The sequence below is a fragment of the Phragmites australis genome, chromosome 1 (genome assembly GCF_958298935.1).
Source record: "Phragmites australis chromosome 1, lpPhrAust1.1, whole genome shotgun sequence".
In the NCBI taxonomy this organism is placed as follows: Eukaryota; Viridiplantae; Streptophyta; class Magnoliopsida; order Poales; family Poaceae; genus Phragmites; species Phragmites australis.
In genome coordinates, this window is record NC_084921.1 from 37,185,759 (window position 1) to 37,199,236 (window position 13,478).

Here is a 13,478-nt window from a genome sequence, read left to right on the forward strand (position 1 = left end):
CCAACCAGAAGAAGAACTTGCACTTTATCGGAGCCCTTGTTTTCCATAGTTGTTTGGCTCCGGGAAATTCTGTCTGCCCATAAAAGAAGGCCCTATAAGCTGAGGAGGCCGAGTATTGTTGGTTTGTTGCCCACCTCCAAATAAACTTGTCAGGGTCATCCAATAGCCACACTTGTTCTACAGCGTCCCAAACCCGGGGATACTCAACAAGGATAGGTACCGTGAGGGGCCCCGTGATGTCACACACCCATCGACGGACAGACAATGCTTGTTCCATTGTTCTTGATTGCGAAATGCGCCAGCCGATCGCTTTGAAAAGGTGAGGTGCTAAATGTTGAATAGAAGTGCCTGCCACCCACTTGTTTGTCCAGAATAGAGTCTTGGCGCCATTGCCAACCACCACCAACACGGAGGCCTAAAACATCGAGCGGACGATGAGCTCGCTCTTTGATGGCAGGGTAACCTTGGAGCGCGAACTGTCAACCCGGCGTAGACATTCCCAGTGCAGACGGAGGGTGTAGCCCAGGTAAGAGAGGTTGGGAACCCCCAGCCTGCCAAGAGGGAGAGGGCGACAGATGCGCGGCCATGCGACCAAGAAATGTCCCCCGAACACCATGTCAGTGCCCTGCCAAAGGAATGCACGATGAAGACTGTCAATGGCCTCGAGGGCCCACGGCGGCAGGCAAGCGGTGATGGACAAGTAGATAGGAATCGCTGATAGTGTTGCTTTGGTCAGGATGACACGACCGGCAGTGGTTAGAAACCTTGATTTCCATGTCGGCAGCCTATCCGCGACCGTGTCCACGAGTGGTTGAACATCGCATTTTCGCAGCTTCTTCAGGGACAGGGGAATCCCAAGATATCGAACAGGAAATGCGGCCAACTGACAAGGAAAGAACTGCTTCACGGTTGCCAATTGGTCGTCGTTGCAATGGATCGGCGAGAATTGGCATTTGTTAAGATTGGTGTAAAGTCCTAATGCAGCCGCAAAAGCGTCGAGGATTGCCCTGATCAACACAACGTCCTGCTCACAAGGTGAGATAAAAACGACCAAGTATCAGCAAAAAGAGATGCCCTGTGTTTGAGCCCTGTGACACCCAAACTCCTGAATAAACGCGCTCTCTCTGCGCATAGGAACAACGCATTCATAGCCTCCATCACGATCACAAACAGCAGGGGCGATAGCGGGTCTCCGTGGCGAAGTCCACGGTCATGACAGATCCTACTGCCAGCGCAACCATTAAGCAGGATCTTCATGCTCGTGGTGGATAGCAAGGTAGCAATCCAATTGATCCACCGACGCGAGAAACCGAGTTGACGGAGCATGTCAAAGAGGAGGACCCAAGAGATGGTATCAAATGCCATCGCGATGTCTACCTTGAGCAAGACATCGGCGCGTCTTTTCTGGTGGAGAAGCCTTGCATCCAAATGCATCATTTTGAAGTTATCATGGATGTTGCGCCCTTTGATGAAGGCTGATTGGTTTGGCTGTACCAAGAGATGCATCATTGGTGCAAGACGCAAGATGAAGGTTTTAGTGAACAGCTTGTTGAAGCTATGAATCAAGTTAATATGACGGTAGTCCTTGATCTCTTGAGCTTCTTTTTTTTCTTTTGCAGAAGGATCATTAGAGATTCATTCACGAGGTTAAAGCTCCTGCCGTCTAGTGACCACAATACATTAAACGCCCCACCACCAGCTCAGGTCCAGCCGTGACACCCTACCCCGCACCGCCTCCACCTCCTCTATATCAACCAACCCCACCACTCTGTAGTCTCTACCGATCACACACGACGCTACTTTCTACTCTGTCTCTCTCTCTCCAGTTCCAGCTAGCCTTCACTGCGCCGCGCAGCAGGCAGCCCACAGCCACCACCCACACAATGGCACCAACCATTAGGCGCATTGCCGTCGCGGCGGCGTTCCTGGCGATGGCGGCGGTTCCGGCAGCGCTGGCGCAGGCGCCGGCCCCCGCGGCGACCCCGAGCGGGCCGCCGAACGTGACGGCGATCCTGGAGAAGGCCGGGCAGTACACGACGTTCATCCGGCTGATGAAGTCGACGCAGCAGGACACGCAGCTCAACAGCCAGCTCAACAACTCCTTCAACGGCAACGGCTACACCGTGTTCGCGCCCACCGACAACGCCTTCAACAACCTCAAGCCCGGCACGCTCAACTCCCTCACCCAGCAGCAGCAGGTCTCGCTCGTCCAGGGCCACGTCCTCCCCCAGTTCTACACCTTCGACTCCTTCGAGACCGCCAGCAACCCCGTCCGCACCCAGGCCTCGGGGCGCGACGGGCCCTACACGCTCAACATCACCGCCAACACCAACAACCAGCTCAACGTCTCCACCGGCGTCGTCGACGTCACCGTCAACAACGCACTCAGCGCCGTCAAGCCGCTCGCCGTCTACTCCGTCGACAAGGTGCTCCTACCCTTCGAGCTGTTCGGGGCCAAGGCCCCTGCCGCAGCGCCCACCGCGTCGGAAGGGAAGCCCAAGAAGGGCGGCTCCTCCGCCGCTGCCTCCGGGCCGGCCGGCTCGGACGATTCCGCGCCCACGGGCGCCGCCAGCGCGAGAGCCGTCGGCTGGAGCATTGCTGGCCTCGCTGCCGTCCTTGGCTACCTGTTGTGAGACCGAGATCCATACGGACGAGTTGACGATCGGCCATGTCCATGCATGGATTTGATGGGTGGCTCCTCTGTCGGAGATTGTTGGTGGCGGTGTTTTCTTCCCCTTCTTTCTTCCTACTAGTTTGTTCTTCGTACTCTTGCTCTTGGTGGTGTGTAAGATTGGGTGATGTCATTGAATTTATGTGTTTGAGGCTGTTGATAATGCATTGCTACTTTTGAGTCATTTTATTTGTTTTCGATCTACTTGTTGCGGGCACAAATTCGAAGTCACGCCCAGATGTGCATTTTCTTTGCTGCAGAGAAATGGGCTGAGTTTGTCGGCGCTTTACTCTTATTAGATGAAATAATGATCAACCTACAGAACCAGATAACCAGTGCAAGATTTAGTTGTGGTTTCTGCTTGATAGCATCACACGTCTAGACGCCTAGTTTTGGGTTTTGGATTTATCGAGCGGTGGGGCTTAGGGTAAGGTGCTACTCTAGTAAGACTATTTTAACTATATTTTTATTTCATTTTCTTTTTATTCTTCTTTCTATTTTTATTATCTTTATTTTCTCTTATTTTCAACCGTTTATTTTTGAAGTGATTCGTTAAAGAAAATAAAAGAGAATCTTATCTTAAATTAAATAATTTTGAAAATTTTTTCGTGACGAGAACCATAAAAAAGATTATTAAAATATTAAAAGAAACGAAATTCTTATCCGCGAAAAAAAATCAGGTGCCCTAATGGAGTTGGTGGAACAGAGTGGAAAGAGCAGGGCCCGTTCTCTAGACGAGCACGTGGTACCAGGTTCGTTTGGTAACGAGTCAATTCTTCTGCTTAGCTGAAGAGCCTGAAGTGTACTCCGGTGTTTTTAGCGCATGGGGAGGCAATGCGTAGAGCATGTCCGATTGAGGTGACAAACTGACAGTAATGTTCGATTTTTTTATAAAAAAACTGACAGTAATGTTCAGCTGGCTATTCGTGATAAACATGAAGAGGACGCATGAAAGTTAGCGCTGGCTTTCCTGTGCATTTAACCATTTCAGATCGAACTAGAGTGTCAAATTAACTAAGAATTACTCGAAACATGCACTGCAATTAATCCTCGGCTTCACTTCGCATCCAAATAGGTTCTAAGTTCCAACCAACAACTGTTACTCTGATGATGTCGCCTTCTCTGAACATGTCCCGTCGTTTAGGTCGCATTGCCTTCGGAAAGACCTCTCGAGAACCCTCAGCTTGTTGCTCTATGTTAGTTATTAGGAGAACGAAATAGTTCGTTTCAGGTCTTGATTGCCGATCATGCAGCATGTCATGTACGTAAACTAATCCTGCACGTGGCGTTCTGCGCTGTCAAGCAGGTATACACAAGTGGTGACGCCGACGCATCACTTTCAATCATCAACGGCCAGCTAACACTGTCGGTACAAATAGTTAGTAGGAGCTACTTTTATAACTGGTGCTTTGATCTCTCATCTCTGTGTATACTTATACTAGTTGCTTTTGGCCGATCGCAAGGAGACACGCGACATACTACTAGCTAGCACCAATTCAAAAGAAGACGCTCGGCTGACATACTACCAAGATCACAAATTTGTTTGACATCCGAAAACTGGACCTCAGCAAATTTTCAAAATTCATGAATATCATGAAATGTGGTCGAAACTCAACTGGTCAAACTGGTTTGATCGAGACAAAATCCGATCGACTCGACCATCTAGTAACTGCCCGAATTCCTACGAAAACCGACCAAATTCTGCCAAAATCCGATGGCATTTTCCACATTTCGTTTGTGATAAAAAAAACTGCTCAAAGTTCATCAAAAATCATTCGACTTTATCGAATTTCAGTAAAGTTCATGAAAAAAAAAGCTTAACATTATAAAATCGATAACTAATTTATCTGAGCTTTAAATAAGTAAACAAATTTTGTTGGTTTCCTTGTAATATTATCTACATAATAAAAGTATTTATACTTATGAAAATTTTGTATATTTTCTATGAGAAAATTATTTGCTAAAACTAGTTAAATGCATAGTTAATTATTTGATAATCCAAAAATCATGAAACCATGAAATAGTTATTGTAATGTACATGATTGAGTACATGTATTGCAACTAGATTAATTCATAACTAATCTATCACACCCTTAAAATTAGTGAAACCACATTTATTAGTTTACTTAAACAATAATTTGTGTAGCAAAAATAATGATAGAAATGACAAAGTTAATTACAATGTTTTTTTCTTAACATGCTCATGTTATGCTTGTAAACTTTGTAAAAATTATGAAGAAATTAATAATACTCTAAATGAAGTGAAGATAATTTTATTGATTCTCTTAAGATACACACTACACAAAAAAAATATGTATTTGCATGTTAATATTTTCCTTAATGTGAACCTAACTAATTGAGCTACACGCTTTTTAAAGCATGTTTTTTCTTTTTTTTACAAACTTTCTCTCCATGAAATATGATACAAAGGACATTATTTTTTTAAAAAAATAAAAAAAGTCTTAGAATTGTCTCTAGTATTTTTAAATTTTTTATGATTTTTTATTTTTTAATTCATATTTGAAAACCATTCGAATTCAGAATTCGGTACAGATCGAATTAACCGGTTTTGTAATATTCAACCGGTTTTTGATGAATTTTCGAACCCTTCATTCTACTAGCTAGCACCAATTCAAAAGAAGACGCTTTGCTTTCGGCAAATTAGCGGGGTCGATTTTTTTCGTACCGCGACGTGCCATCGAAAATGTCGCCAACCCCGATCGATAGCGTTCGATGGGAGTAGCTAAACCCGCTAGTTCACGTACGCCGTTTCACCCAGAAGTGACGAACCACACCTGATTGATGGGCTAGATGGAAATACTAGCGGATTGGTGCGCTTACGCTGTACCTATTTCTTTTTCAATAAGCATGACAAAAGGATATTAAAAAATTGGATTCGCTATTTTTGGACATCTTAATATTTATTTATAAATTTATCAATATTTAACATATTCATTTAATTATAGAGAAAATAGTGATACTTTCATGCATACACATAATTTTAACATGTAGACGACAGTAATACGAACCTAACTAAATTTTTTTCATATTTTTTGAGTTTTAGATATTTTCCTATGCATTTTTATTATTTTAATTGATTTATCAATATAATTGTTATTCCTTTCGCTATTTTTCTAGAATTTTGAAAAAAACTAGGTGTACATATATATACATATACATATATGTTTATATATATACATATACATACATGTATATATATATATATACTAATACATATACATATCTATATATACATATACATATACATACGTGGGCCAGAATAAATAGTAGCTACAATAACTTGACCCTTTAATATATTCAATTCTTCGTCCTTTAATTTATGTAATAGACTAGTATATTGTGGTTGACAACAAGCAACTATTTGGAAAAGCCACACCTGTGGTTGATCAGTCACGGTACCCGGCGGCGTCCCCACGCCACTGCAACGGTTTTGTCTCCACCGTCCAGCTGTGATTTTTTAATAATATTATTTTTTTATAAAATTACAAAAATAATACCTAAAATCATAAATTTACAAGTATATATACCTATCGGCACTCCGCGTGCCGATTTCCTACGTGGCAGTGGGCCCCAGAGACTGTTGTTACTCCACATGCTGATAGGTGATGGGCTCGATGAAACGGGGGTGCCGTGTTAGCTTTCGGTGATCCAAGGGGCCTGGTGCCAACAAGTGTCATGTCATGGCCTATCGGTACGCGGAGTACTGACAGGTATCACTTTAGGCATGTCGACATTCTGTATGTCAACATGCCTTTAATAACAGTGCAGCCGCCGAACGAGGCGTCCAATCCATTCGGCTTTGACGCTTCCACGAGCGAGCTGGTGGGCCAGAGAGCAGGGGCGGCGCGTGGCATTGTGGCAGCCGGGTTGCGCAGCGATGCAGCGGCACAAGGCGGTGAGGTGCAGAGGCGACGCCGCGTCGATGACCAGTATTTCTTTTTTTTTAACTAGGAATATTAGTGATATAGGGAATTTATGAATAATAGAGAAATGTAGGTAGGAAAAATAGAAATAGATACGGGTTAGGTGCAGGAAAAATAGGAATAGTTAGGATATAAGAATAAATAGATAAAATAGGGTTATTATAGATATAAAGGCTTAGATAGAAGATTTAGATTGGAAGTAGATGCAGAAAATTTAGGTAGAAACATAGGAATGGAGAGAATTCGAAAATAGAGACATAGGGACGTAAGTAGTCCATAAATTTAGAAAAATTAGGGACCTATGAATAGAAAAATAGGAATAGTTGCATTACAAAAGTTATGTTTTTTAGTGTAATGTTTGTTTTCATTCGGTTATAATATTTTTAAATAGTTAAAAATATGCTTAGCGTGTAATTGTTATATTAGAATATTTATGAAAAATATAGTAGAATGTAGGTAGAAAACCAGTTCGGAAATTAAATTATAATATTTATAAAAGTTAGGTACAAAATAACTATGGACAATAAATTTAGGATATGATTTTCACAGTTCATTTGGAATTGGATATTTAGAATCTTTAGAGTATAACACTTGAATTCGATTAAATAGAAATCTAGGATTACAATATTTATAGGATTTTGGAAAATTAGAGAATGATGTTTATAATTGTTATTAGATTTATATGACAAATTATAGGTACAAAATTTAGAGGATATATACGAATCCATGATATATTTCAAATTGGATTTGTCGGTTGGAATATTTAGGTAGATGAGAGAAGGATTTTGATTGTTTTATAGTGATATTAGAATAATTTGTAAGGTAATTAGAGTTATTTTAGCTGATGAAATATTGGTATTGTATGTTTAATCAGGGATGTCGACTGTAGTGGGGTTTAGAGTTTTTTAGGAGCTTAAATATGTCATGCATTGTAACAGCGGAGTGGATTTGAGTAACTTCCAGTATATGGACGTAGAATTGAATAGTCCGGGAGAGATGAGGCGGGCTGAAGTGTTTGGTTAGTTGTATAATCTGCTGCAAGTTAGTCTAGCACATTAGTGGCTGACGGTGAAGATTTTGATTTCTAGGCGTCGCAAAACTAGGTGGCATTGGGAGCTCTAGGAACTTACATGTTTCAAGCAATGGCAGCAATTTGTGTCACTAGGGTTGAGACAGGGGTTTTTCCACTGCATCCTTGCAGAAGCAACCGATCTTGGTTCGATAGAAGCCGGCCCTAGCACCGTAGAAGTTGTTAGTGAAAATGTTATCAATGAGGAGGAGAAGAGTGTGATTCTGAAGGTTCCCTTGAGGACTAGTGCACTTGTTGAGATAGAGATGGCAAGAGAAGAATGTAACGACATGGAAGATAATGAGGCTGCGATGGTTGCAGATCAGAGGGAACGAGACGATGCACTTGCCGACCAGATTGAGGCAGATAACGACGAGTTTCGCAAATTTGTGGACTCAGCTGCTAGAATTTCACAGTCCTAGCGTAGACATATAGGGCGTTGTACGAGGCCTGCTGCTAGAGTAGTGTATCCGCGTTGATCATAGGTTGTTCGTTGCTCCTGAACCTATGGTCATACGTGCGCTTCGACATAAGACACATGCTGCTGTGGCCATACTACGAGTACAACAGTTGTGAGACCTCAATTTCTAGGATCTCCTATGCCTCCTGTATAAGTCCCTAGATCAAGTAGCTGATACGCATAATATAACAATTATAGTATCACAATCAAACTTCAAACATAAGGCATTAAGATTACAGAGTACAAAAGTTATAAAGCATATTGTATATTGCAAACATGGCCTAACATCCAACAAAAGCACAGTGAAAGACAACGACCCAAAGCCACAAGAAACTAGGGTGCGAACATGACTTCTAAGTCTACTCTTCATCCTCGCCTTCTCCTCCAGCAAAGTTGGCTTCAGTTTCCTCATCTGAATGACAGTAAGAATGAGTCTAGAAGGTACTGAGTAAGCCATATACTACTTCAACTGTTTGATAGATGCATAAAGGTAATTCACAGATAAGGCTTTATAATTTAGTTTTAAGTACAAAGTAGTTTATGCAGGGACTCAGTTGTACTCTCTAATATTAACTTTAAAACAGTTTAAAGTAGTTCAAAACCAGGTAACATGTCATATCTAGGAGTTTTTCGATCCTAGGAGGGGCTACACCTCACTCTACAGTCTCTATCATCATATTTGGTGTACCTCTAGTACCATGCGGATTTTGGCAGATTTAGCTAGTAATCTCATCTCACGGGCATCTAGTCCACACACTTACTCATCAAGACACACGCACTCGAAGTCTAGTAAAAAAGATTTCGCCTTCGCATGTCCATGACCGTGGGTATGACTATTTGAATAGGTTTACACTCTGCAAAGGTTATAAACTGCACCCACACGATATGCTCAGTCTCTAGCCATTGCAAGCGGAGGAGCGAATCATACAAAGACACTTCAATCACCGACTTTTATACGAGACATACCAAGTACTAGAGGCCTTATACTAAATGCCAAGTTCAATTTTTAAGCACTTGCCAGTCTCTGCACATTCAAATAGAGGGACAAATAGTCACTTGACTTCTCGTTGCTCTCAGCCTCCTAGTATGATGCCCAACCCAGTCCTATGATAGAAAAGTTAAGTCCCGCTCATACATGACACATGGTTGCATTGAGGTGGCTTAATCATGGCAGCGAAATGACTCAGTCATTAAGTGACGGGGCAGACATCTTCTGGCAATGAATATCACAAAGGTAACTCAAGCCCCCAAGAGCATCCTCGTCTAGAGTACTACTCCACCTGTCCCCGTCAAAACAGTTTTCTCTCATTTTTACACACCACCCACCATATCCCACATGACATCAAGTATCTCACCACCATCACAGAATTCATAGCCATCAAGAATTCATGATATATGAGTTAACATTGATAACGATCAAGCGATGTCTCCGAAGAGACGTATTTTGAAAACGATGTCTCCAGTAAGCATGCTAGATATCAAGACATTGTCTGACGTTAATATAGATAACGATAGGTAAATTTTAAGATGATATGTATTCCGGATAATAACATTTAAGGCATGATAATTATTTGATAGGATTAACTACTATAAGCAGCTGTAAGCACAATACATAGTACATGCAATAATAAGTCAAGTTTTAAGTTCATTATGTAGACTATTTGAAAGCATAGGTTCAATATAATCAAGGATATAGGACTTGCCTTTTCTGACATTCTCCTCTAAGCCTTGATCGTAATCAGGATCTTCCTTGCTCCTGATGCTTCCTATGTAGCACTCACAAAACTCCGCTGCTTCTGCAAATATGACTACGATTAATAACGAACTATATTACAGAAGAATAAAATAACACTAAATGGAAAGCCAAATGAGCCCTAATTAATATGACACTATGACAGATAGGTAAATCTCGAATTTAGATGAATTTTGGTGAAAAAATCACCGAAATCGGAGCCAGAATAGAGAAGTTATGGCTCCTAGAATATTTAATCCAAAATTAAATCGGGATAATATGAAATTGCACTATTCATAGGTGGGACCCACGGATAGGGCCCATTGAATAGTAATCCAGGGCCACTGAACAGTAACTCGATGGGACCTACTGGATAGTGCTAGGTTTTGGGCTGAAATGGGCTTAGATTAGGCTGGGCTTGAGCCTGGACCACACAGTGGTCGGCCCACTCGGGTCGGGCCGGCCGATGTTGTGGGCTGTAGAGTTAGGCCGGCCCATTGGGGCACGACCCTCTGGTGGTTGGGCTGGCCTAGCAAGTCAGTTGCCACTAGGTTGAGCCACGACCTGCTTTGACTGGCCATGCTAGCAGGCCAGGGCAGCCTCGCGCGTGTGCACGCGCGTGCGCAATAGGAGACCAGAGCAGGGAAACAACGATGAGCAACCACGGTTGAGTCACGCCGGTGAGCTCACCAGAAACACATTCCTGTCGGAGTTCCGTGATGAGATGATAATGTCACTCACCTAAGTGCTACGGGGAACTTGACTAGGGGTTTGTTGATAACAAGCCGTGACCAGAGCTGCGCCAGACGATGGCTGAAGATGGCGGTGGCGGCGTAGAAAACTCGGGACAGCACCTTGCCTATTCTTCTTGCAAGGAAAAGGAGCCTAGAGCTCCTGGGCTACACGGCACAATGGCCGAACCACACCCATAGAGTATACGCATGCCAACAGCGACCATGGCACGGCGGCGAAGGGAAACAACATGCTATTGTATGCAGCCGCACGAAGGGGAAGCACTAGGACGGTAGTATGCTAGCTAGGAGGTTGCGTGAGGGGTCGGGGATGCTCACCGAGGTCGAAAACGGTGAGAAGCTGGATGGCGACCGGTGATGCGATGGAGCGGTGGCCGTGGAGTGGCTCGGCTTCCGGTGCGGGAGTGCTCCCGTCGAGCTTTTAGGCAATGGAGGGCGGCATAAGGACTGCGGTGACCCTCTGGTGGTCCTCGGCAGATCACGGGGACGGAACAACAATAGCAAGGTCATAGCGACAAGGAATGGCACCGCGTCGGTGCTGTGGTGGCAGCTAGGTGGGGAAACAGTGAAATGGAGGCCGGGCTGCCCCGTTTATAGAGGGGGAGTGATGAGTAGAGAGGTGGTGCAATGCACTATGCTGTCCACGGTGAACAGAATGGCAGCGATGATATTTTCCGTGGCATGGTAGCTCTGCACCAGCCATGCGCATGCATAGGCGCGGAAGTGCTGTGAGGGCAGAGAGAGGGTAGAGAATGGGGAAGAGAAGCTGGGCCAGTGGGCTGGTTTGCAGGGCCGTGCAAAGAGAGAGGGAGGGAAGATTAGGCTCGGGGAGAAAAAGAAAAAGGGGAAAAAGAGAAGGGTTTTAAGACAAATTCAAAAGATAGAATTTGGATTTGAGTTAGGTCTTGGCATAAATTCAAATGGGATATTTGAATTATGAGATGGGGGTAAAGTTTTGAGATTTGGAAGATGATTTGAATAAAAAAGATTTGAATTCAAATTGAATTTGAGCTAAATGGAATCTTAGAATAGATTTGAAATTGAGGGACATTTAATTTTAAATCTCCACTTAAAGAACCATAAAAACAATAAACCAAATGTACATGAATCAATTAATGCACGAAGAAGTTTAAAAATTTAGGTAGTGAATTTTGGAATACTTAGCCAATTTAATATATATGAATATATACATACTAGTATATATATATACACATATTTTCTTGATTTTATTTGGTTTAATTAATTACAAAAATAATAATTTGGAGTAAAATTTGCTATTGATTAATATGCTAAAACTCATAATGTTATAACGGTGCTTTCTACTTCCCCAACGAGTTTGGCCTACACAACGTAGTGGATGTCCCTGTGATGGGTTCGCTCTGATGCAAATGCGACGTAAGTAATACAAGTTAACACATGTCTTTAAGTACCATTCTTTCATTATGCTTATATGCGTGACATTTTACTTTTTCATGCAACCGAGGTGGGTGATGGCGATGACACGTGCTTCATACCCTTAGTTCGTTGCTGCATTCGACCAGTTGTAGACGAACAGGGTGCGGTGGACACCATACGATCACGAGGCGGTGACGACTCGCGTGCCTTTTGGCCTCTTTGACTTGTGCCACTAGGACCAGACTCTTTGGCTTACGAGGCAGCGGTTGGTCTTCAATGTCACGGTCGAGCCCTACTACCCGGACAGAGTGTATAGGTAGTTCAAGTATCACCAACACTTCCTCTTGGAGCGTCGATCGACAGACAATGCTCACATGTAAGACTCTCCTAACTCCTAGCATCCCCCACCACCATTGTGCGTTGGTGGTGGTGGTGGTGGAGGAGGAGGAGGAGGAAACTTTTGGTGACACAGGTAGGGGCACCAGGGATCAAGGCATACAATATGATCGTTGATGTGGATGACCAGCTCGTCCTCCTCTAGAGGGATTGGAATAGCATCAACCTCATGTTGCAGGTAGAACATACAGTCTTACAGGTGATGGATGTACTCATAGACGCTTTGTTCAACGGGAGGATCAACCTATCTCATGTAGTGGAAACTCTTGTCGTTGTCTGACTCCTGCAAATAGATGGAAATTAAAGGCTAAAATATCCTAAAATAAGATCCTAAACTTGTTAGCACTCTCACCCTCCCAAGTGGACATTAGAAGAATTGATATCCTCCATTAATGCTACCATCATACATCTGTACAACACAGTCATATCCATGGTTGTAAGTCCTCAGATAATGGGATGGCCGAAACTCACTCTTCCCCTACAAATGGAAGTTCTCGAGTGGCTCCTCGTATGCACTAGGACCAAAGGAACCCGACCATATCACTGGTGCCCTTCCCGTGCCAGTAGATCCTCTAGTTCTCCCTCTTCCACCTCTAGCAGCCATTGTTTTTTTTGCCTACAGTATAAACTATGCGAACCTTTTTATAGATGCACTACCAAAAATTAATTATGCTAATATTACCATTAAGCCTTAAGTACGATATTTATCATAACGTTTAACACTAATCCAATGATTTAAGATATAGGCTTTTGCATCCGCAGGCTTTTCAAAACTAGATGGCTTTTGAGAACTATCCTTTTCAGACGTAGCCTTTTTAGAAGTAGTTTTTTCAGATATAGTCTTTTCAGACATAGCCTTTCCAGATGTAGGCTTTTTAGAAGTAGCATTTTTAGAACTAGATTTTTAAGCGAAATTTCCATGGACATGGTCTATAAACCAGCACTGATTTTCTGTATAAATAGCAATCCAGAAGGCAACTTATCCAAACAAACCTAAGCCTTCTCCTCTTACCAAAAGGACCTCTGATCCTCACCCAAATAAGTCAATGCTGGATCTTT

General features: G+C 43.0%; 1 protein-coding gene across 1 annotated transcript; it reads left to right on the forward strand.

The window, feature by feature from the left end:
* Window positions 1-1,762: 1,762 nt before the first annotated feature.
* Window positions 1,763-2,855, forward strand: LOC133917372 (fasciclin-like arabinogalactan protein 11). Its single transcript, XM_062361278.1, has one exon. The coding sequence runs from the start codon at window positions 1,884-1,886 to the stop codon at window positions 2,631-2,633; it is 750 nt and encodes a 249-aa protein (XP_062217262.1). The 5' UTR covers window positions 1,763-1,883; the 3' UTR covers window positions 2,634-2,855.
* The last annotated feature ends 10,623 nt before the right edge of the window (window positions 2,856-13,478 follow it).

Bases quoted from the DNA above. Each gene is read 5' to 3' on its own strand.
- LOC133917372 (XM_062361278.1), top strand. From the start codon at position 1,884: ATGGCACCAACCATTAGGCGCATTGCCGTCGCGGCGGCGTTCCTGGCG.